Here is a 20,890-nt window from a genome sequence, read left to right as displayed (position 1 = left end):
GTCAGTCAAGTCGGGAGGTCCACCCCCCCTTCCCACCTTCCCCTCACCGTGCGCCCGCCGGCGGCCGGGGGGGGAGGGAGGCCGCGGCGCGTGCGAGGGCGGTGATTGGCCGAGAGCGTGGCCAATGGGGGGCGGGCCCGCGTGACTCATTCATGCGGCGGGGCGGGCGGGCGGGCAGTGACCGCAACATCCCGCAGCGCTGCAGCCGCTGCCGGGGGCACCGTATAGCCCGCTCCCTCCATAGGGCCTCTATGCCCTACAGACGACCGTAGGGAGCCACCATCCCCTACAGGGAATACGCTATAGCCCCTATTCCTTTCAGGGGCCACCCTATAGCCCCATCCACCCTGTAGGGGGCCATATAGGCACCCTAGGGGACCGTATGGACAGCGGGGCCCGGCGTGATCCCTAGAGCCGCCTCTACAGGCCGGAGGAAGGGGGGAAACTACAGCTCCCAGCAGGCAACGCGCGTCAGGCGGGCGCCAGTGTCGCGGTGCACGCTGGGAAACAGCGGGTGTCATGGCGACGGGCGCGCCTCACGCAGGCCACCCTTCGCGCCTCGGCGGCCTCGCGCATGCGCGGCGGCGCCCGTCTGCGGGGCGGAGGAGGGGGGGGGAGTGCGGCGCGGGCAGGGCGGGGCGGCGGTCGGCGCGTGCGCGGCGGCGCCCGGCTGCGGCGAGGCGGGGGGAGGGGAGGGGAAGCGGGGCGGGGCGGCGGTCGGCGCGTGCGCGGCGGCGCCCGGCTGCGGGGCGGTGGGGGGAGGCGGCGCGCGCGCGCGGGCGGCCGTTGGCGCATGCGCGCGGCCGCCGCGCCCCGCCCCGCCGCGCGCCCTGTCAGTCGGTGCGCGGCCGCCGAGAGGGACGGACGCTCCTCGCCCAGGCTCCGCGCTCGCCGCCATGGCCGACCCCGCCACCCAGTCCCCCTACATCTCCTCCTCCTCCTCCGCCGCCGGTCACCCCGAGCCCGGCGTCCCTCACCCCCCGCCGGGGGCCCGGGACTGCAAAGGGGCCGGTTCCCCGTCCTGTGCTGGTAAGGGCCCGGGGCGGGGGGGTGGGGCACACGGGGAGGGGCACGGGCTGGGGGGGGGACGCGTTTGGGGGCACGAACACGGGTGGGGGGTTAAGAGCCCTTTCGAGGGGCACGAACGCGGGGGGTGAAGAGCCCTCTCGGGGGACACAGATGGGGAGTGAAGAGCTTTTTTGGAGGGCAAATATGGGGGGAGCAGAGCCCTCTTGGGGGGACGCAGATTGGGGGGTGAAGAGCCCTCTTGGGGGGACGCAGATTGGGGGGAGCAGAGCCCTCTTGGGGGGACGCAGATTGGGGGGTGAAGAGCCCTCTTGGGGGGACGCAGATTGGGGGGTGAAGAGCCCTCTTGGGGGGACGCAGATTGGGGGGAGCAGAGCCCTCTTGGGGGGACGCAGATTGGGGGGTGAAGAGCCCTCTTGGGGGGATGCAGATTGGGGGAGCAGAGCCCTCTTGGGGGGACGCAGATTGGGGGGAGCAGAGCCCTCTTGGGGGGACGCAGATTGGGGGGAGCAGAGCCCTCTTGGGATGCAGATTGGGGGGTGAAGAGCCCTCTTGGGGGGACGCAGATGGGGGGAGCAGAGCCCTCTTGGGGGGACGCAGATTGGGGGGAGCAGAGCCCTCTTGGGATGCAGATTGGGGGGTGAAGAGCCCTCTTGGGGGGACGCAGATGGGGGGAGCAGAGCCCTCTTGGGGGGATGCAGATGGGGGGAGCAGAGCCCTCTTGGGGGGACGTAGATTGGGGGGTGAAGAGCCCTCTTGGGGGGACGCAGATGGGGGGTGAAGAGCCCTTTGGGGGGACGCAGATGGGGGGTGAAGAGCCTTTTTGAAGGGCAAATATGGGGGGAGCAGAGCCCTCTTGGGGGGACAGAGACAGAGGAGTGATGAGCCTTTTTAGGGGGCAAAGATGGGGAGGGAGAAGAGCCCTCGAGGGACACAGATGGGGGGGAACAGAGCCCTCTTGGGGGGGCAAAGATGGGGGGGAGAAGAGCCTTTTTGGAGGGCAAATGGGGGGAGTAGAGCCCTCTTGGGGGGACACAGATGGGGGGATGAAGAGCCCTCTTGGGGGGACAGAGACAGGAGTGACAAGCCTTTTTAGGGGGCAAAGATGGAGAGGGAGAAGAGCCCTCTCGGGGGGCAAAGATGGGGGGAACAGAGTCCTCTCGGGGGGGGACACAGATGGGAGGGAGAAGAGCCCTCTCGAGGGACACAGATGGGGGGGTGGAGAGCCCTCTCGGGGGGCAAAGATGGGGGAAACAGCCCTCTTGGGGGGACACAGCTGGGGGGGAGAAGAGCCTTTTTGGAGGGCAAATGGGGGGGAACAGAGCCCTCTTGGGGGGACCGAGACAGAGGAGTGGCGAGCCTTTTTAGGGGGCAAAGATGGGGAGGGAGAAGAGCCTTCTCGAAGGACAGAGATGGGCCAGTGAAGAGCCCGATGGGGGGGGAGAGCAGCCCCCTTGGGGAGATGGACACAGAGGGTCAAAGAGCCCTTTTGGGGGGCAAATATGGGGGGTGAAGAGCCCTCTTGGGGGAACAGACAAGGTGGTGAAAAGCCCTTGTGGGGGGCACGGATGGGAGGGGGAGGAGAGCCCTTTGGGGCCAAAGACGGAGAGCGTGAGGAGCCCTTTTGTGGTGGAGCCCTCTCGGGGCAAGGATGGAGAGGGAGAAGAGCCCTTTCGCGGTGGTGGGGACACGAGAGGAAAGCTGGCTGACGGGCGGGTGTGATCTCGGGGAGGGGGGACACGGGACCATCTGTGTGACACCTGCCCAAAGGCCCTCTGCGACGGAGGGCTGTGGGTCAGCCGAGGGGGGGGGGTCTCCCCGAGGCCGGGGCTGCAGCAGAGCCGAGGGCGACGCCACGACAAGGGCCACCCATCTGTCGGCGGGGGGGGGGGGTCCGGAAGGGCAGGCAGCAACAGGCCCCAGGGAGGGGGCGCGTCAGGGGTCCGATTTTTGGGGGGCAGCGACACAGACGTCTGGCTTTGGGGGGGGGACGACGAGCTGTGTGGCGTCCCTCCCGCTTCCAGCCCTTTCCCTCGGCGAGAGCCGTCCCGTTTCGCTCCCGCCCCCTTCCCAAAGGGAATATTTCCCCCTCCCAGAAATAAGGGCGAGGGGGCAGCTCCTCCGGCCCCAGGAAGTCCGTCTGACGCGAGACGGACCCTGCGGGAAGGTGGGGGACGCAGCTGGCGGCATGGCACGGCCCCCCTCCCAGGGCAGGTGCTGGGCCGGGGCCCCGGTGAGCCGGGTCCCCCCGACCCCGCCGCGCCGGCGCGGTGCCAAAACCTCCCTTTTGTTCCGCTGGGGCCGGGGTGAAGGGGAGGGGGGGAGCCGATCCGGGAAGGGATCCCGAACAAAGGAGCGTCTGGCTCCAAATCCCCCCTCGCGCGGCGGCGGGGGGAGCCGTGCGGGCCGGCGGCAGGTCGCCATTGTGTCTCCGGCGAGGCCGGGCGCCTCGCGCGGCGCCGAGATCTGCAGTGCGGATGCTTCCCAGGAGGGCTGAGGGAGGGGGCTGGCGGGCGAGGGCCGCCGGTGGCGGAGCCGCTCGGAAAACCCATCCTTGGAACAGGAGCGAACCGGCAGAAAGCGACAAATAGGAGCGTGCCGGGGTTTTTTGGTAGGGCGTCGGGTGGGGAGGCGCCGACGTCGGATGCTCGGCAAAGCGCCGGCGATGGGAAGCTCCCTGGCGGTTCGATCCCGGGGGGCCGCGGTGGGCTTGCGAAGCCGGGAAGCAAGCTGGGAAGCAGCCGGCGGGAGCAGGGCGGTTACGGAGCATCCCGCTCCCGGGCTCAGCCGGCTGCTTCGCCCTCCGGAGCCGCCTGTCCCTGCGCTTCGCCCTCCGGATAAACCCCTCGCCGGGGTGATCCCCGGGCGGAGCAGTCGTTCCGGGGAGACTCACGAGTTGGCAGTTTGATGCGTCACCGGGTCGGGCACGCCGCCTCTGGGGATCGCCCCAAAAGCCTCCCAAAATGGAGGGGCGTCAGGGCAGGAGGTGTCCGGTCCGCCGGGCTCCCCCTTGATTTTCCACGCGCCGCGAGCAGAGGCCGACGGAAGCGCCGTGAGGTTTTGGTTGCGCCGCCGAGCGCTTCGACCTCGCCCCCAGGCTCGCCGCTGGAGCTCGGGGTTGCCGTTCTCACCTCGAAAACGCCTTCGTGCCGTTTCCTCCTGTGTCGGAGGCCGCCCGGGACGAGCGGCGACGGCTCACAGAGCCTCCGCTTCCCTTGGAGATGGTTTGTTTCCCTGAGGAGGGCAGAAAGGATCGGTTTTCTGCCCTGATCTTGCCGGGGGCATATCGCGTGTTGGGGAGCGAGCAGATAGGGTTTCTGCCGCAGCGCTCGGGGCCGGTGGAAATCCAGGGTGCTGCATCCGCCTTTGCCCCGACCTTGAGCTGAATCCCTCCTCGGAGCGTCTCCGTCTCGGGCAAGATCTGCGGAAAACCGCCAGTCCGTTTTCCGGGCAGCCAGGGAGAGCGCTCTGAACAGCGCTGGGGGAATCGGCCTCAAGTCCCCGGCGACGCTGGTCTTTGGGCCTCCAAATCGCCACGTTTGCCTCCGCCTGCCCCAGTTTATCCCGGCGTGAAGCTCTCGGAAACGCAGCGGACTCGCTCGGGGTCTGCCGGGCCGCGGGGGCTCCTGCCCCCCGCCGCCTTCCCCGTTAGCAGCGCGCTGCGTTAGAGCCGCCTGCCGCGCTCGGCTCCGCTCTCGTTGCCGTAACCCTCGCGCCGCATCCTTGAAAATCTTCCAAGCCTGCCGGGGGGGGGGGGGGGGCTGGAGCGAGGTGTCGTCTCGCTGCGGCACGTCGCTAATGGACCGCCGGAGCCAGGCTTTCAGCCGGAGGAAAATGGAAACGCGGCAGCGCCGCCGTGGAAAAACCCGTCGTCCGGTGGCGACGTTCCCAGACGGACGCGAATCGATCCCGCTTCGCGCCGCCGCCGCCCGGCCCAGCTTCGTTGCCGGCTGACGCCTGGCGGAGCCGAGGGGGCGTCCTGGCTGCGGCCGGGGAGCTCTGGCCGTCGTCAGCGCCGCCGTTCCAGGGGGGTGAAGGAGCAAAGCCGTCCAAACGCCCCGCGGGGCCGTCGCTCTCCCAGGCCTGCGCCGGGCTCTCGGGACAGACCCGAGGCCCGTCACCGATTTGGGGAAGAGGCCGGAACAGCGTGAAGGGGAAAAGGGCTGCGGTTGGGTCAAGGCGAGGAGCAGCGTCCTCAGCCGACTTCCCCAATCGCCCCCGAAGGGGAAGCGCGGGGGGAGGCCGCGGCGTCCGAAACGCGGTGGGGCGGGATGGAGCCGCTCGCGAGCGCGGGGCGTCGCTGGCTGCGCGCGGAGCCCCGGATGGGGACCTGACCTTAGCTGTAGCCTGCGGTAACCCCCCCCCCCCCCCGGCCCGGGGGACCCCTCGCGCCGGCCAGCGCCTTGGGCAGGACCCGCTCGAGGGATGCGGCTGCTCCGAGGCTCTTTTGTGGAGGCGTCCGCGCCCGCCGGCCTCCGCCGCGGCCCTCTCCCAGCTCGGCTGGCGTTTGTGGCGCGGGGCGGGGGCCGAGCAACGGGTGCCGCTGTTCATCCGCGATAACCACCGTGGACGGCCGACTCCCGGCCGTGAAGCCACCGGCACCGGGTAGGAAGCGCGATCCCCAGTTTATCTGCAGGCGCACGTCCCTGGGGTGGCGAAAGCCGCTGACAAACCACCCTTGCGGCCCCGAGCGCTTCGCGGGGCCCGGAGCTCTCCCGCCACGCTGGGAAAGGGCCGGGCCGAGCGGCGATGCCGTCCTTTCCGCGGCAGGGGAGCGAATCGCCGCGGCCCCGGCTCTTCCCGCTTCCGCGACCTACATACCAGAGGCTTTGCGCGGCCGCGGGATCGCTCCGGGGAGTCGCGGCCCGCGGTGGAGCCGCGCGTTACGTAAGCAGCCGCCGCTTGCAGGTGTTTAACAGCTTCCTCGCTAAGGCGCCGGGCGGCAATCCCTCGGCAATGTGGCCGCGCAGGTTCCCCGGCGTTTTCAGGGGCGCGCGTCACGCGCCGGCGGCCGGGAAAGCGGCTCCACGTGGGCCGGCGGCGGGAGGCGGCGCCGGGCCGGCGGCCCCACGGTTCGGCGACGGGCGGTGCCGCGGAGCTCGAAACCCAGCTGGAGACCCCCGCGCCGGGGCACGAGGGAGGAAACCGCCCGGTTTTTAACCGGGCGCGAGGACCTCCTCGGGGGGTTGCTCCCCTAAAACGCTCGGAGAGGGGCCGAAGCCGTGCCGGACGGTGGGGTTTTTTTTCTCTCGGAATAACCTGTGTCTGTTGTAGCCCCCGGCGCTCCCGTCCCGTCCCCGCCGCCGAAGACGCGTGCCCGTGTCGATGTCCCCGGGGCGCGGGCGGCCAAGGTACGCGGGGGGCTGCTCCCCGGCGCCGGCGTGGCCCGAGCGCGGCCGAGTTGCCTCCTTAACGCTTGGTCTGCTAAAAACCCTGACAACCGGGCGCTTTTTTTGTGGGTGGAAAAGCTTGAAACGCCACGGAGCGACTAATCCGCTCGGGGCGCGCGCGGAGAGCAGCTTGGCGGCTGAGGCTGGCGCTGCCCAGGGCGCGGGGGCCTGCGGAGACCGAGCGTCCCGAGGCAGCCCGGGGTTAAACCGGCTCCCGAGCGGCTCCGTGGGACTCGACCCGCTCCCGCCGCCGGCTTGGGAGACGCGGAGCAGCTCGGGGGGGGGCGGGGGGGGGGCATGCCTGTTTTTGCTGGAAGGACGTTTTCGCGGTGCGCGCCGCGGTGGCTCCCCCCGGGGGTGGCAGCTGCCGGGGTCGGAAAAAGCCTTTGCCGAAGTCGCGGAGAGGAGCAAAGGCGCCGCGTCGGGGCCGCGCGGCAGGGGGAAGGTTGGGGGCTCGGAAGCGCCGTGGGCGAGCGCTTGGCCCTGGCGGAGCCGCGGGCTTCTCCTGCTGCCGTGCAACTGTCCAACTCTCACCCTCTATATATTTTCTTTCAGATTCCTTTGTTTCTTCCTCTCAGCCTGTCCCTCTCTTTACGGCTTCACAAGGCAAGTCTGGCGTTTCCTTGTCTGCTCCCGAAAGAAAAATGTCGGCAAAGAGGCTGTAACTGGGGCGCCGAGCGGTGCCGCTGGCTGCCCCGGGCTCGCGACGCGGTCGCTCCCGGGCGGCTCTCGGGGGCGCGTCCAGGGGTCCCCTCCGCAGTCAGGGAGCCGCAGCGGCGGGGGGGGTCCGTGCCGCCCCCGGCCCTCGCGGGAAGCCCCGGCGCCGGTTGGGGTACGTCGGCAGGAGCCAGGCAGGGACGTGTGTCCCCCCCTCGGGTCTCTCGTCACCAAGAAGTCCCCAGCGGAAAGACCCCGCAGGCCTCCCGGCCGGCACCTCGAGCCGGAGGGTGGCAGAGCGCGGCGACGGCCTGGTCCGCGCGTCCGACCCGCGGCGCTCTGAGCGTCCCCCTTTCCCGAGCGCGACGTTCCTGGAGGGAACGGGCGCAGCGAGGAGGAGGAGGAGGAGGGAGCAGCCCGGTGCCGGCCCCAGCAGGGGCTCCTGCTCCTGGCAGCTTCCCCGCAGAGGGAATTTTGTCACGGGGGCCGAGGCTGAAGCAGGCCACGCTCTGCCGGAAAACCGGCTTTTAATCCAGTTTGTTGGTGCCGGTTTCTCAGGGGAGCACAGTTTGGGGCTGATTTCAGGGCAGATTTTTTTTTTTAAACTGGGAAACGGAGAGCGTGAAAGTTTCCGGCGCGAACGGCGGCCGGGGAGAGGCACGGGGCGGCCCCGCGGCTGAACCGGAAAGCCGAGCCGCAGCCGCACGGGGCGAGCCAGGCGCGTCCGGGACCCGCCGGGTCCCCGCACGCGGAGGAGGCGGCAGCGAGCGGTGGGAATCCTCTTTAGCCCGTTACAGCCTTTTTTAAAGACATTTTTCTTTCGCTCCTTTCCCCGACTTACTCCAAAAGAAGCGACCGCGGAGCGCCCTGCGTGCCGCAGCTTTGCGGAGCGCCTGCTGGCTCCCGTCCCGTCTCGCTGCTGTGCCTGCCGGCTGCCGATACCGCTTTGCACGTTGAGCTTCCACCTTGGCGTCTTGTCCTGTTCGCTCCGATGAGGGAAACGACACGAATTGGGGCCCAGAAAGCGGCCCGCTCCGTGTCCGAGCTCCCTTCTCGCTGCGTGTGTGTTGTGTGTGTGTGTGCAGCGCGCGCGCGGTGCGACCGCCGGCCGGAGCGGGGGGGATCGTCCGCCTGCGCCGACCGCGCCGGGCCCGCGCCTCTCCTCCGGGAGGAGCCGGAGCCGATCTTTGCCCTGGGAGCCGGGAGCCGTGTGCCGCCTCTCAGCTCGAATCCGCTGCTCTTCGAGCCCCTTCCGTCTTTATCGGGCGTCCGCATGGGAGATTTATTCCTCTGTGGAAAGCCAAGCTCGGCCGGGCGCCGGAAAGGCCGGCCGCAGCCCCGCCGTTTCCCACGGGATCCGCACCTCGCGGCCGAAATCCCCCCAGCCCGTCCCGCTCGTCCCCTCTTGGGTTTTATCGGGGCTGCTGCCCCGATAACGAGCAGAAAGGGGCCACGTCTCTGGCTGAATCCTCTTGCTCCGAGCGCTGCCAGCCCCGAGTTACACGCAGCAGCCCAAAAACCGAGCAGGGTTGAGCGCAACAGGGACCCCGGGGCGGTTTTCTGCCCTTTCTGACGGCAAATCGAGACGGGGTAAATCCCAGGTAACGCCCGGGGTAGCTGCGGCCGCTGGCGGAGCGCGTTTTCTCCCCGGGTGCCCAGAGCGGATGAGAGTCCGGACGGGCACCGGTGCCAGCTCGGGGTGCAGCCAGCGGGCCGGAACGAGCTCTCAAAAACCCTCCCGGGCCCGGGACGCGTCTTCCTTCAGCGGCAGGTTAGGGCAGGGAGAGGCTGTTTGGAGGCACCGGGCCTCCCTTTCTCTGCGAATCCCGCTTTCCGGCCCGGCGGCGGATGATACCCGAAGGCCCCGGCCCCGGCCCGCGGTGGCACCCGCTCGCCTCCGCTGCGCGCTGGCTGCCGCGTCCCGCCGCCGCCTGCATGTCGCGCCCTGGCCGGCGCCTCCAGCCCCCGTGTCCGTCCGCTCGGATGCTCGGAGCGCATGCTGCCTGCCTGACTGTTAACCCGTAACCGCGCTTGACTCTTCCCCCCCCTCCTCTCTCGAATCTCCGGCCTCAGCGGGCGCCGCTCCTGCCTCCGGGGTGGATTCGGAGGCTGCAGCCGAGAAGGGCTCTCCCGGCACGGCGGCCCCGGGGATGGAGGTGGCGGCCGCTCCGGCTGCCGAAGGGACGGGCAGCGCCGCCTCCCCGAGAGGCTCGGAGGGGTCCCCCGGCGTCCGGCCGCAGCCGCGCAGCCCGGCCGGCTCCGACTCCGAGAGCGACGGCCGCCGAGCCGGGGCCGAGCGGAGCCCAGCAGCGAGCCAGCGCGACGCCGCGGCCCCCTTCCCGGCGGAGGGCAGGCAGCCGGCAGCGAGGGAAACCTTCTCCTTGCCACCCGTGGACGCCCCGAAGGAGAAGGACTCGCCCGAGTCGCCCTTCGAGGTCATCCTGGACCGAGCCGCCTTTGACAGGGAGTACAAGGAGTCGCTGCTGGGCGACGGCGGCGCCTGGCCGGCCCGCGGCGAGCGGGAGCTGCTCACCCAAATCCCCGAGGACAGCGTGTGCGACTTCCGAGCCAAGCCCCGCGCTGCCGCCGCGGGCCTGCCCAAGGGCCCCGGGCTGTCGCGCCAGTCCTCGGGCACCACGGCCGCCTTGGAGGAGGTGTCCAAGTGCGTGCGGGAGATGCACAGCTTCACCAGCGAGCTGCTCCGCTGGGACTTGGTGGAGCACGGCGAGAAGCTCGGCGCCGCCGAGGAGCCCGGCGCGAACGCCGCCGACGCGGCCTCGTACGCCGTTGCCGTGCGGGCGCCGATGGACCTGGTGGCCTTCGAGCGCCGGCCGCCTCCGGCCGCGGCCCCCAAAGCGGACGCTGGCTGGCCAGCTCCGGCCGACGGCGCCGACGCCGACAGCTCGGGCGAGTCGGACGACACCGTCATCGAGGACGTGCCGGCGGACGCGGCCTCGGCTGGCGAGCCGCTCGCCGAGGAAGCGCGTGGAGCAGGCGAGCCGCCGGAAGACGAGCGGGGCCTCGCTGACGACTTCGAGACGGTGACGGCGCAGCCGGAAAGCGGGGACAGCCCGGCGGCCGAAGAGAAACCCCCCGGAGCCGGCGTTCCCCTGCCTCCGAAACGCCCGGCGGAGGAGAGGGCCCCGCCGGCCGCCGAGCGGGAGCGCCCGGACGGCGGCAGCGGCGAGAGCTTCGTCGCCTTCATGCGGGAGTGCCTCAAGTCCAAGGGCGACGAGTCCCCGGAAAACCTCGCCAGCGACGGATCCGCCGAGCCCGACGCGGCTGCCGGCTCCCCGGCGGCGGCCCGGGACTTGGAGCAGGAGCAGCTGACGATCCGGGCCCTGCGCGAGCTGGGCGAAGAGCCGCAGGGCCAGCGCCGCGGCCCGCTCCCGCCCGGGGAGGCGAAGCCCGCCGCCCTGGAGAGCCGACCGCTGCGCGTGCCGCCCCCCCCGGAGCGGATCCCGAGCTCCGGCCGGCTTCCCGCCGGAGCCGGGCGGGATAGGACAGCCGAAGGCCCGGCAGAGCACGCGCTAGCCGAGCTGCTGGCCGCGCTCGCAGGTAAAGCCCTTCCGTTCGGCCTCGGGGTTTGCTCGCCTCGGAGAGAAACCGCCTGGCCTTCCCCCTCCGGCCCCTTCCCCTCCTCCCTGAAACAAGCTTGCGGCTCGGTGGGGCGTTAGAATAACTCACGTCGGGGCCGCCGCCGTCGCGGCGGAGCCCCCAAACCCTGGGCGACGGGGTGGACGTCGGGGCGGGGGGAGCCGCGGGCTCCCCCGGGAATCGGCCCCGCCGCGGGCTTCTCCTCCGAATAATCTGTTGGTTTAAGTCACGCGGCCGCTGGCAAACCGCGAGCGTCGAAGGCCTTTTGTGAGGGGCTTTGTGCGAAGCGGCGGCCGGCCTCAATAGCGCCTTTGTCGGCAGCGCCTCGGGGCCGGCGGTTCGGGAACGGCTGTTACTGGACGTCCGTCTCTACGGAGCAGCGTCGCCCTGCTTCGGCCAAGCGATCCCGCGCCGGCTCGGGAGGGAGCGACCCCGGGGCGAGGGCTGCGCGCCGGGCCGGCCCGGCCTCTCCGCGCCGCCACCTCCGTCCTCGGGGCCGGGGCGCCTCGCGGGAGCGGCAGCTCGGCCTGCGGGGACGCCGGAGGGGGCCGGGCAGCCGATCGGGCCCTCGTCCCCCTCCCGCCCTAACGCGCGCCCGGCAGGCGGGCGGGGGGCATCGGCCGCGGCGGCAGCGCGGCCGCCCGCGACGCGTCTCCCGCGGGGAGGCGTCTCTCCTTCCCCGGCGGCAGGGCACAGGCGCTCCGTTTGGGGCAGGTTTGGCCCAAATCGGAGCTTTTGACGTAGTCTGAGCGCGCGGGGAGGGCTGGAGCCGAGCGCGTCGGTGCTGGGGCTGTCGGTCTCTGCCTTCCGCCAGCGGGGAGGGGGAACAACCGGTGTCGCTTGTAGTCAGCGAACGGCGCTGACGACAGGCGCCTGCAGCAGTCCCCGCGGGCAGGATCTGGCGGCGCCGGAGAGGGGCCGAGGGCAGGGAAGGGCCGCGGGGGTCCTCGGCCCCCCCGGTGGCCGCGGGGGTGACGGTGCCCGGGGGCAGCGGCGGCACCGTCCCTCTCGCGCCCCGTCACGCAGCCCCTCCTCTCCCGTCCCCGTCCCCGGCAGCGCACGACCTGATCTTCTGGCGAGACCCGAAGAAGACGGGCTTGGTCTTCGGCACCACCCTCGTCCTCCTGCTCTCCCTGGCCGCCTTCAGCGTCATCAGCGTGGTCTCGTACCTCGTGCTGGCCCTGCTCTCCGTCACCATCAGCTTCCGGGTCTACAAGTCCGTCATCCAGGCCGTGCAGAAGTCCGAGGAGGGGCACCCCTTTAAGTGAGCGGCTCTTCGGGCAGGGTTTTGGCCCCCGGGCCGCCGTGGCTCGAGCCCGGTGGGGATTTGGGCTGCTCGTTCCCAGCCTCGCAGAGCCGGCGTCGCCGGCCGAGGCGGTGAGGCAAGTCGAATTCAGCCTCCTTGCTTAGGGCAGAGCCTCTTGCCCGCGTTTTCCCGAGGGGAAGGGAGGGCAAAGAGCGACTCGCGCGGCTCGGGCGTCCCCGGCGGCTCACGGCCGCGTCCTCCCCGCAGGGCCTACCTGGACCTGGACGTCACGCTCTCCTCGGAGGCCTTCCACAACTACGTCAACGCAGCCATGGTGCACGTCAACCGCGCGCTCCGCCTTGTCGTCCGGCTCTTCCTGGTGGAGGACCTGGTGGACTCGCTGAAGGTGAGCGGACTTCCTCCTCCTCCTCCTCCTCCGGGTCCGGCCCCGTCGGCCAGCGCCCCGAAACGCCTGTGTCCGGAGGCCGCGGCCCGGGTGCCAGCTCACGCCGCCGCTCTCTCTCCCCGCAGCTGGCCGTGGTGATGTGGCTGATGACCTACGTGGGGGCCGTCTTCAACGGCATCACGCTCCTCATCCTCGGTAAGAGCCGCTTCCCCAGCCTCCTCCCTGCGCGCCCGCCCGGCTCGGCTGCGATCCGCCCCCGAAGCGGGGGCCGGGGGCGGCAGCGGGGACGGCCCGAGGCGGGAGCCGGGCGCCCGCGGAGGCGCCTGCGCTCCCGGCCCGGGTGCTGAGCCCGCGTCTCTCTCCTGGCAGCCGAGCTGCTGATCTTCACCCTCCCGCTCGTCTACGAGAAATACAAGGTGAGCGGCGGGCCGGGGCTGGGGGGGCCGCACCGGGGCCGGGGCCGGGGCCGGGGCCGCTCGTCCGGCCGCCCCGGGGGAGCCTCCCGGCCCTGCTGACGCCGCCCCGCTTCTGCCGCAGACGCAGATCGATCGCTACGTGGGCCTCGCCCGGGAGCAGACCAAGGCGCTGGTGGCGAAGTAAGCGGCGTCTCGGCGCTCCGGCGGGTTTTGGGCGCTCTCCTCCCCCTCGGCCGGGGCCCCGCGGGCCGCCTCTCACCCCTCCGCTCTGCTCTCCCCGCAGGATCCAAGCGAAACTCCCAGGCCTGGCCAAGAAGAAACCGGAGTAAAATTCCCGGCGGGGGCAGCAAGGAGGGGAAAGTCCAGGTCTGCGACCGCTGCCGCCCCCCGCCCCACCGCGCTTGTCGCCCCGCGCCGCTCGACCCCGCGGAGGGACGCGCCGAGTCCGCCTGAGCCCCCTCCCGAGCCGTTCCTCCTGTCGGTATTCGTGTCGTTCCCTCTGCCCAAAGCGTCGGGCTCGGCCGCCGCCGCCGCGCTCGAGCGCCTCCGGCCTCGGAGCCGCCGGGGCAGCCCCAAACCGTGCTGCTGCCCCCGCCCGGAGCCGGCAGGCCCGCGGGGCTGTTCCCCCCCTCCGGGCTGCCCCGTCCTCCCTCCCGCACCAGCCCCTCTCCGGCCCCTCTGTCTCTTCCCGTTATTTTTGTTTTTTTAATGTTATTTTCAAGGATGAGGTGAAACGTCTGTAACTGCTGTAAACCCCCCTGCACCCCGCAGCGCCGGGGGGCTCCGGGGCCGCGGGCTCCTCCGGCGCCTCCTCGCTCTCCGCAGCGGCCCGGGGCTTTCCCGGCCTCCCCGCGGCGCCCGCATCCCCCCGACCCCGCGCCGCCGCCGGCAGCCAAGTTCGGGGCCAACCCGGCGTCGCCGCCTTCCCCCCCACCCCGGGAAACGCACGGGGCCGCGAGCCGAGCTCGGCCAGTCCCTGCGGCCCAGCGCCGTCCCCCCCCCGCCCCGTCCGATGATGTGGTATTAATAAAAACACCGTGACGGACGGTCGCCTCCGGCTGCGCCGGCCCCGCTCCCGCAACGCCGCCGGGGACGAGCGCCGGCGCCCGCCGCCTCCCGCGCGCCACGGGGCCTCCGGAGCCGCTTTATTGGGGGAGGTCGCTTACAAAACGGGACGTAAAAAAGGAGCCGTGGGGACCCTCGGCGGAGCGGTGACACCATGCAGGGCTCACGGGGCTGGTGACACCATCAAGGGGACCCTTGGGACATCGGTGGCGTGCTGGAGGGACCCGCAGGGGATCGGTGACTGTTGGGACGTGCTGGCTGGTACCGCCGTGGTGGGGACTGGTGACACCACTGAGGGGACCCCCGGCTCTGTGGGGGGACCCACTGGGACCAGTGCCACCATCGAGGGGACCACAGCTCTGCAGGGACTGTGCGGACCGGTGCCACCACGGGGGATTCCCCTGGCTCCTTGGGGACCCGCCAATGACACTGCCGAGACACCGATGGCACCACGAGGGGGAACTGCAGCTCTGGGGGGGCCGGTGGCACCCCGGGGGGGGGACGACATCACCTTAGGGGACCTGTGGGGCACCAGTGTCACTGCAGGGGACCCACAGCCCCACCAATGGCATCAGATGGCACCGTGGGGGACCCACAGCTCTGCAGGGCACCGATGGCACCATGAGGGACCCATGGTTTTGGGGGGGGGGGGGCTGATGGCACCTTGGGGGGACCCACAGCTCTGCAGGGGGCTGATGGCACTTGGGGGGATCCGTGGCTCCATGAGGCGCCGATGACTCCGCAAGGGACCCACAGCTCCGTGGCGGACTGATGGCACCATAGGCCACCAGCGACACCATAGGGGACCCGCGGTGGCACCGCGAGGTCCCCCCACAACCCGCCTGTCCCTGGGGCACTCCTGGCTCCCCCCCCAAGCCGCGTCGGGGGGTGAGGGACGGCCCACGGCTGCGTCTATCTGGGCCGCAATGTCTGCAGGGATCCAGGTGGCTCCAGGCCTCAGTGTCCCCTCGGATTGAGGTGGCTCCGGTCCTTGGTGTCCCAATGGGTCCAGGTGGCTCCAGGCCTTAGTGTTCCCTCAGATTGAGGTGGCTCTGGGCCACGGTGTCCCAACAGGTCCAGGTGGCTCCGGGCCATGGTGTCCCCATGGGTCCAGGTGGCTCAGGGCATGGTGTCCCCATGGGTCCAGGTGGCTCCAGCCCTTGGTGTCCCCTCAGGTCCAGGTGGCTCAAGGCCGCAGTGTCCCCTTGGGTCTAGGCGGTGCAGGCAGGTGGGGGGCCGGCGTGGGGTGACGCCGGGGGGCTGCTGACCCTCGGGACGTCCCCCGGGGCGTCCCCGCTCGTGTCCTTGCAGTCCGCCAGCAGCTCTCGCTGCGGCCCGGCGCCCCCCGAGCCTTCGGCCTCGTTGTCCTCCTCCTCGTCCTCCTCCTCGTCCTCCTCGTCCTCCTCCTCGTCGTCCTCGGGGCCGGACGGGGCGTCTGCGGGGACCCGGGGTCAGCGGACGAGGACACAGGGACCTCCCGGGGTCCCCCGTCCCTTGTCCCCCCCCCCCACTCCCAGGCCCCAGTTCCTGTCCCCATATCCCTGTGCCCGGGGGGGGGGTCTCTGTCCTCTGTCCCTGTCCTCACCCAGATGTCCCCTTCCTGCTGTGCAGGGCCACCGCGTCCCTCTGCCGCGCGGCGTCCCCATGCGCCCCCCCGTCCCCGCGCCGCACCACGTCCCTGCATCCCTCTGCCACGCTGGGTCCCCATGTCCCCGTGCCACACCAGGTCCCCGTGTCCCTGTGCCACGCAGCGTCCCTGTGCGTCCCCGTGCCACACCAGGTCCCCGTGCCGCGTGGCGTCCCCGTGCCGCGTGGCGTCCCCGTGCTCCCCCGCGTCCCCGTGCCACACCAGGTCCTGCGTCCTCGTGCCATGCAGCCTCCCCGTGCACCCCCAGGTCCCTGCGTCCCCGTGCCACGCGGCGTCCCCGGGCGCGCGCGCGCCGGCGCTCACCGGGGCCGGGGGGGCGGCAGGCGCGCAGCAGGGCCCCCCGCTCGGCGGCGCCCAGGGCCAGCGAGGCCGGGTGCGCCTGCAGCGCGTGGCGCCGGATGTCGCCCAGGTGCAGGGTGGGCAGCGCCCGGGCGCAGAGCAGGCAGCGCAGGCGCGTCCCCGCCGCCTCCAGGTCCAGCAGCAGCTCGGCCCGCAGCCAGCCCCGCACCGAGCGCCCCGCCGCCGAGGCCCAGGCCGACGGCCGGGCCGCTCCCTTGGCCGGCGGCCCCGGGGCACGCGCCGGGCCCCCGCGGCGGCCGTGGCGGCGGCGGCGGCCGGGGACCGGGGCGGCGGCGCCCGGGGAGCCTGCGGGAGACGGAGGCGGCCGTGGGGACGCGGCAGGGACCGCGGGGGACGTGTTGGGGACACGGCCGGGACACGTCAGGGATGCGTCGGGGCCACGCGGGGGACACATCTGGGACATGTCGGGGATGCGTCGGGGCCACGCGGGGGCCATGCGGGGGACACATCTGGGACACGTTGGGGATACATTGGGGCCACGCGGGGGACACATCTGGGGACACATCTGGGACACGTCGGGGATACGTTGGGGACACGCGGGGGCCACGCGGGGGACACATCTGGGATATGTCGGGGATACGTCGGGGCCATGCGGGGGATACATCTGGGGACACATCTGGGAAACATTGGGGACATGCCAGGGACACCCTGGGGACACATTGGGGACACGCCAGGGACATGCCAGGGACACACTGGGGACACGTTGGGGACATACTGGGGACACACTGGGGACATGTTGGAGACATGCCGGGGACACGTCAAGGACATGCTGGGGACACGTTGGGGACACGCCAGGGACACACTGGGGACACACTGGGGACATGTTGGGGACGCGGCAGGGACACATCGGGGACACGTCAGGGATACGTTGGGGACATGCAGGGGACACGTTGGGGACACATCTGGGACACGCCAGGGACACATTGGGGACATGCCAGGGACACGCCGGGGACACGCTGGGGACATGTCAGGGACATGCCGGGGACACGCTGGGGACACGTTGGGGACATGGTGGGGACATGTCAGGGACACGATGGGGACATGTCAGGGACACGTCGAGGACACGCTGGGGACATGTTGGAGACATGCTGGGGACACGTCAAGGACGTGCTGGGGACACGTTGGGGACACGCCAGGGACATGCCAGGGACACACTGGAGACATGTTGGGGACGCGGCAGGGACACATCGGGGACACGTCAGGGATACGTTGGGGACATGCAGGGGACACGTTGGGGACACGTTGGGGACACGCTGGGGACATGTCAGGGACATGTCGGGGACACGCTGGGGACACGTTGGGGACATGGTGGGGACATGTCAGGGACACGGTGGGGACACGTCAGGGACACATCGAGGACACGCTGGGGACATGCTGGGGGACGCGGCCTGGGGATGCTGCGGGGAGGGAGGAGCCTGTGCCGCAGTGGGGGAGGGGGCGGAGCCTACAGAGCCAGGGGTGGGGCTGGGGGGCAGCCAGGTAGGGGTGGAGCCCCAAATGGATGTGGGCGGAGCCTGAGGCGGGGGGCGGGGCCAGGCAGCCGAGGGTGGCACCTATGTGAGCGGGAAGGAGCCAATAAGGAGAGAGCCAGCGTGAGGGGGCGGAGCCTAATCAGAAGGCAGCGAGTGGCAGGGGGCGTGGTCTGGAGGGGGCGTGGTCAATGTAACGCATGTGTCTCATGGAGGGCGTGGCTTGGTGGGATGGGCGTGGCCAGGTGAGGCACAGGCATGGCTTCTCTTAAAGGGGCGCTGCCCGATTTAAAAGGGGCGGGGCCCACATCCAAGGAGCCGTGGCTCCCATTCTGCAGGGGGGCGTGGCTCTGCCGGAAGGGGGCGTGGCCCGAGCTAAAGAGGGCGGGGCCCACCCTAAGAGGGGTCCGGTCCGGATTTAAAAGGGGGCGTGGCCCTGCTCAAAGGAGGGCGGGGCCCAATTTGGAGGGGGCGTGGCCCGTTTTGGAGGGGGCGTGGCTTGTACCTAAGTTAGGGGGAGGCGCAGCAGCTTTAAAGGGGTCCCAAGGGGGGGGATTTAAAGGGGGCGCAGCCCTCCGCAAAGGGGAGCCGGGCGGCCCCACCGGCGGCCCCGGTACCTGGCGGGCCGGGGGGGGCGGCGGCGGCGGCGGCGGCGGGGCCGGGGGGCGGCGGCGGCGGCGGGGGGGGGTCCGGGGGGCCCGGGCGGGCGTCCCAGGATCGGAGGACGAGCTGCTTCTCGCGGGGCCCCCAGGCGCCGGAGTAGGGGTGCTTCTGGCGGATGTGGCGCTTGATGGTGCTGAGCTTGAGGGTGGCGAGGGCGCTGCCGCAGACCATGCACAGCATGCCGTGCCGCGCCGCGTTGAAGGCCATCAGGTACTCGGCCCGCCAGCGCTCGTGGTAGTAGCGCCGGTGGTCGCGGCCGGGGATGCGGCTCCGGCCGGGCCGCGACGCTCGCGCCTCGCAGTGGTCCGCGCTCCTCCGCCCCCCGCCCGCGCCCCGCGCCGCCCCCGCCGCCACCGGCGCCGCCACCGGCACCGGCACCGGCGGGGGGCTGGCGGCGGCCCCGGGGCCGGGGGAGCCTGGGGGGGGGGGGACACAGCGTCAGGCGGGGGGAGTTGGGGGTCCCGGGGGTGTTGGGTTCCCAGGGTGGGGGGGACCTACGTACAGGGGGTGTTGGGGGACCCAAGGGTGGAGGAGACCCATGTACGGGGGTGTTGGGGGTCCCAGGGGTGGGGGAACCGTGTACAGGGGTGTTGGGGGTCCCAGGGGTGGGGGGACCCGTGTACAGGGGTGTTGGGGGTCCCAGGGGTGGAGGAGACCCGCGTGTGGGGGTGTTGGGGGTCCCAGGGTGGAGGAGACTCGCGTATGGGGGTGTTGGGGGTCCCAGGGGTGGGGGGGACTCGCGTATGGGGGGTGTTGGGGGTCCCAGGGGTGGAGGAGACCCGCGTGTGGGGGTGTTGGGGGTCCCAGGGGTGGGGGGGACCCGTGTACAGGGGTGTTGGGGGTCCCAGGGGTGGGGGAGACCCGTGTATGGGGGTGTTGGGGGTCCCAGGGGTGGGGGGGACCCACGTATGGGGGTGTTGGGGGTCCCAAGGGTGGAGGAGACCCACGTACAGGGGTGTTGGGGGTCCCAGGGGTGGGGGGACCCGTGTACAGGGGTGTTGGGGGTCCCAGGGGTGGGGGAGACCTACATACAGGGGGTGTTGGGGGACCCAAGGGTGGAGGAGACCCGTGTATGGGGGTGTTGGGGGTCCCAGGGGTGGGAGGGACCCACGTATGGGGGTGTTGGGGGACCCAAGGGTGGAGGAGACCCACGTATGGGGGGTGTTGGGGCACCCAGGAGTGGGGGGGATCCACGTACAGGGGTGTTGGGGGTCCCAGATTTGGGAGACCCACGTACGGGGGTGTTGGGGGTCCCGGGGGTGTTGGGGGTCCCAGGGGTGGGGGGAACCCACGTATGGGGGTGTTGGGGGTCCCAGGGTGAGGGAGACCCATGTACGGGGGTGTTGGGGGTCCCAGGGGGGTTGGGGGTCCCGGGGGTGGGGGGACCCGCGTACGGGGGGTGTTGGGGGTCCCGGGGGTGTTGGGGGTCCCGGGGGTGGGGGCTCTTTGGTAGGGTCTCCAGGGAGGGGGTCCCCGTATGGGGCCTGGGCGGGGGGACCCAACCCCAAGGGGCCCCCGGGGGCAGACGAGGCCCCTTTAAGAGGCCCCACAGATTGGGGTGGGGGCTCTTAAAGGGATGGGGGCCTCTTAAAGGGGCAGGAATGCTGTAGGGGAGGGGCATGCAGGGGGCGGGGCCTGGCAAAGGGGTGGGGTGTGGAAGGGGCGGGGCTTCTTAAAGGTGCTGGAATGCTATAGGCGGGGCATCTTAAAGGGGTGGGCGGTACTTAAAGGGGCGGGGGCACCTTTGAGGGGGACAGAGGGGACTAAGGGGGTGGGGGGCACCTTAAAGGGGCAGGACATCATACAGGGCGGGGGCTTCTTAAAGGGATGGGGGCTTCTTAAAGGAGCAGGGGCATCTTAAAGGCATGGGGGCATCCTAAAAGAGGGCAAGGGATGGTGAAGGGGTTGGGGGCAGTTAAAGGGATGGGGGCATCTTAAAGGGATGGGGGCACTTAAAGGGATGGGGGCATCTTAAAGGAGCACCTTAAAGGGGTGGGGGCACCTAAAGGGGATGGGGGGCGATAAAGGGGAGGGGGTACCTTAAAGGCATGGGGGCATCTTAAAGGAGCTGGGGCACCTTAAAGGGACGGGGGCATCCTAAAGGAGAGCAGGGGGATGAAAAGGGGAGGGGGCATCTTAAAGGGATGGGGGCTGTCAGAGGGATGGAGGGTCTTAAAGGGATGGGGGACCTTAAAGGAGCTGGGGGGGGTCTTAAAGGGCCGGGGGCACTGTAAAGGCGGCCGGGGGCTGTCAGAGGGCTGGGGGCGCTTGAAGGGCCAGGGGCATCTTAAAGGGGCGGGGGGCATTTAAAGGGCCAGCGCCGCTCCCATTGTGCACAGGGGTGGGCGGGGGGCCCCAGCTCCTCATTCCCCGGGGGGGGGCCGCCTTAAAGGGGCGGCGCGGGCGGCCCCCCCCGGCGCGGCGGTGCTCACCTGCGCGGGCCGGCCGCGGGCCGGGCGCAGGCCCGGGCGGCGGGTCCGCAGCGGCGGGGGGCTCCATGCCGGGCCGGGGGTCCGGGGCGGCGGCGGCGGCGGCTGGGGCCGGCCGGGGTGGGGACGCCGCCGTGGGGCCCCTGGGGCTCCTTTAAGGGCTCCTGGGTAAATTTAAAGGGGCCGTGCGCTTTTCCTCCCATGCGGGGGCTCCCCCCCCACCCCCCGCTCGCCGCCCCTCCCTGCAGCGGGGGCGGGGGGCTGGGGGTGTAATGAGTTGCGGCCAGGCCTCAGCCCACCCCCCCACCCCAAATTAGGGGGGATAAACCTCACCCTCCAGAACGGGGGGGGAGGGGAGCCCCCCCAGACGCTGCCCTCCCCCACATGGCCCCCCCACCCCCCCCAGGCTGGGCCCCGCTGCAGCCCCTCGGGGGCCCCAGGCCTATGGGGCACCCGCAGAGCCACCCCACCCCACACCCCGCCTAGCTCCGCCCCTCTGGGCCATGGAGGGCGTGGCT

The 20,890-nt window shown here is 71.2% G+C and overlaps 2 protein-coding genes across 2 annotated transcripts; one reads left to right on the top strand and one right to left on the bottom strand.

Moving 5' to 3' along the window:
- The first annotated feature begins 813 nt into the window (after positions 1-813).
- Positions 814-13,465, top strand: RTN3 (reticulon 3). The gene is made up of 9 exons (XM_068923606.1): positions 814-1,029; positions 6,972-7,022; positions 9,147-10,631; positions 11,727-11,934; positions 12,184-12,322; positions 12,448-12,517; positions 12,692-12,738; positions 12,860-12,918; positions 13,022-13,465. The coding sequence occupies exons 1-9, from the start codon at positions 897-899 to the stop codon at positions 13,065-13,067; spliced, it is 2,238 nt and encodes a 745-aa protein (XP_068779707.1). The 5' UTR covers positions 814-896; the 3' UTR covers positions 13,068-13,465.
- A 138-nt stretch (positions 13,466-13,603) lies between these two features.
- ZFTA (zinc finger translocation associated) lies at positions 13,604-20,442 on the bottom strand. The gene is made up of 4 exons (XM_068923603.1): positions 20,376-20,442; positions 17,898-18,359; positions 15,755-16,096; positions 13,604-15,238 (listed from the first exon to the last, which is right to left on the bottom strand). Exons 1-4 carry the CDS (start codon positions 20,440-20,442, stop codon positions 15,015-15,017), a joined length of 1,095 nt encoding a protein of 364 aa, XP_068779704.1. The 3' UTR covers positions 13,604-15,014.
- Positions 20,443-20,890: the final 448 nt, after the last annotated feature.

The sequence above is a fragment of the Struthio camelus genome, chromosome 35, assembly GCF_040807025.1.
Source record: "Struthio camelus isolate bStrCam1 chromosome 35, bStrCam1.hap1, whole genome shotgun sequence".
Lineage (NCBI taxonomy): Eukaryota > Metazoa > Chordata > Aves > Struthioniformes > Struthionidae > Struthio > Struthio camelus.
Note: the sequence above shows the minus strand (reverse complement) of the source record. Positions and strands in the feature narration are given on the sequence as shown.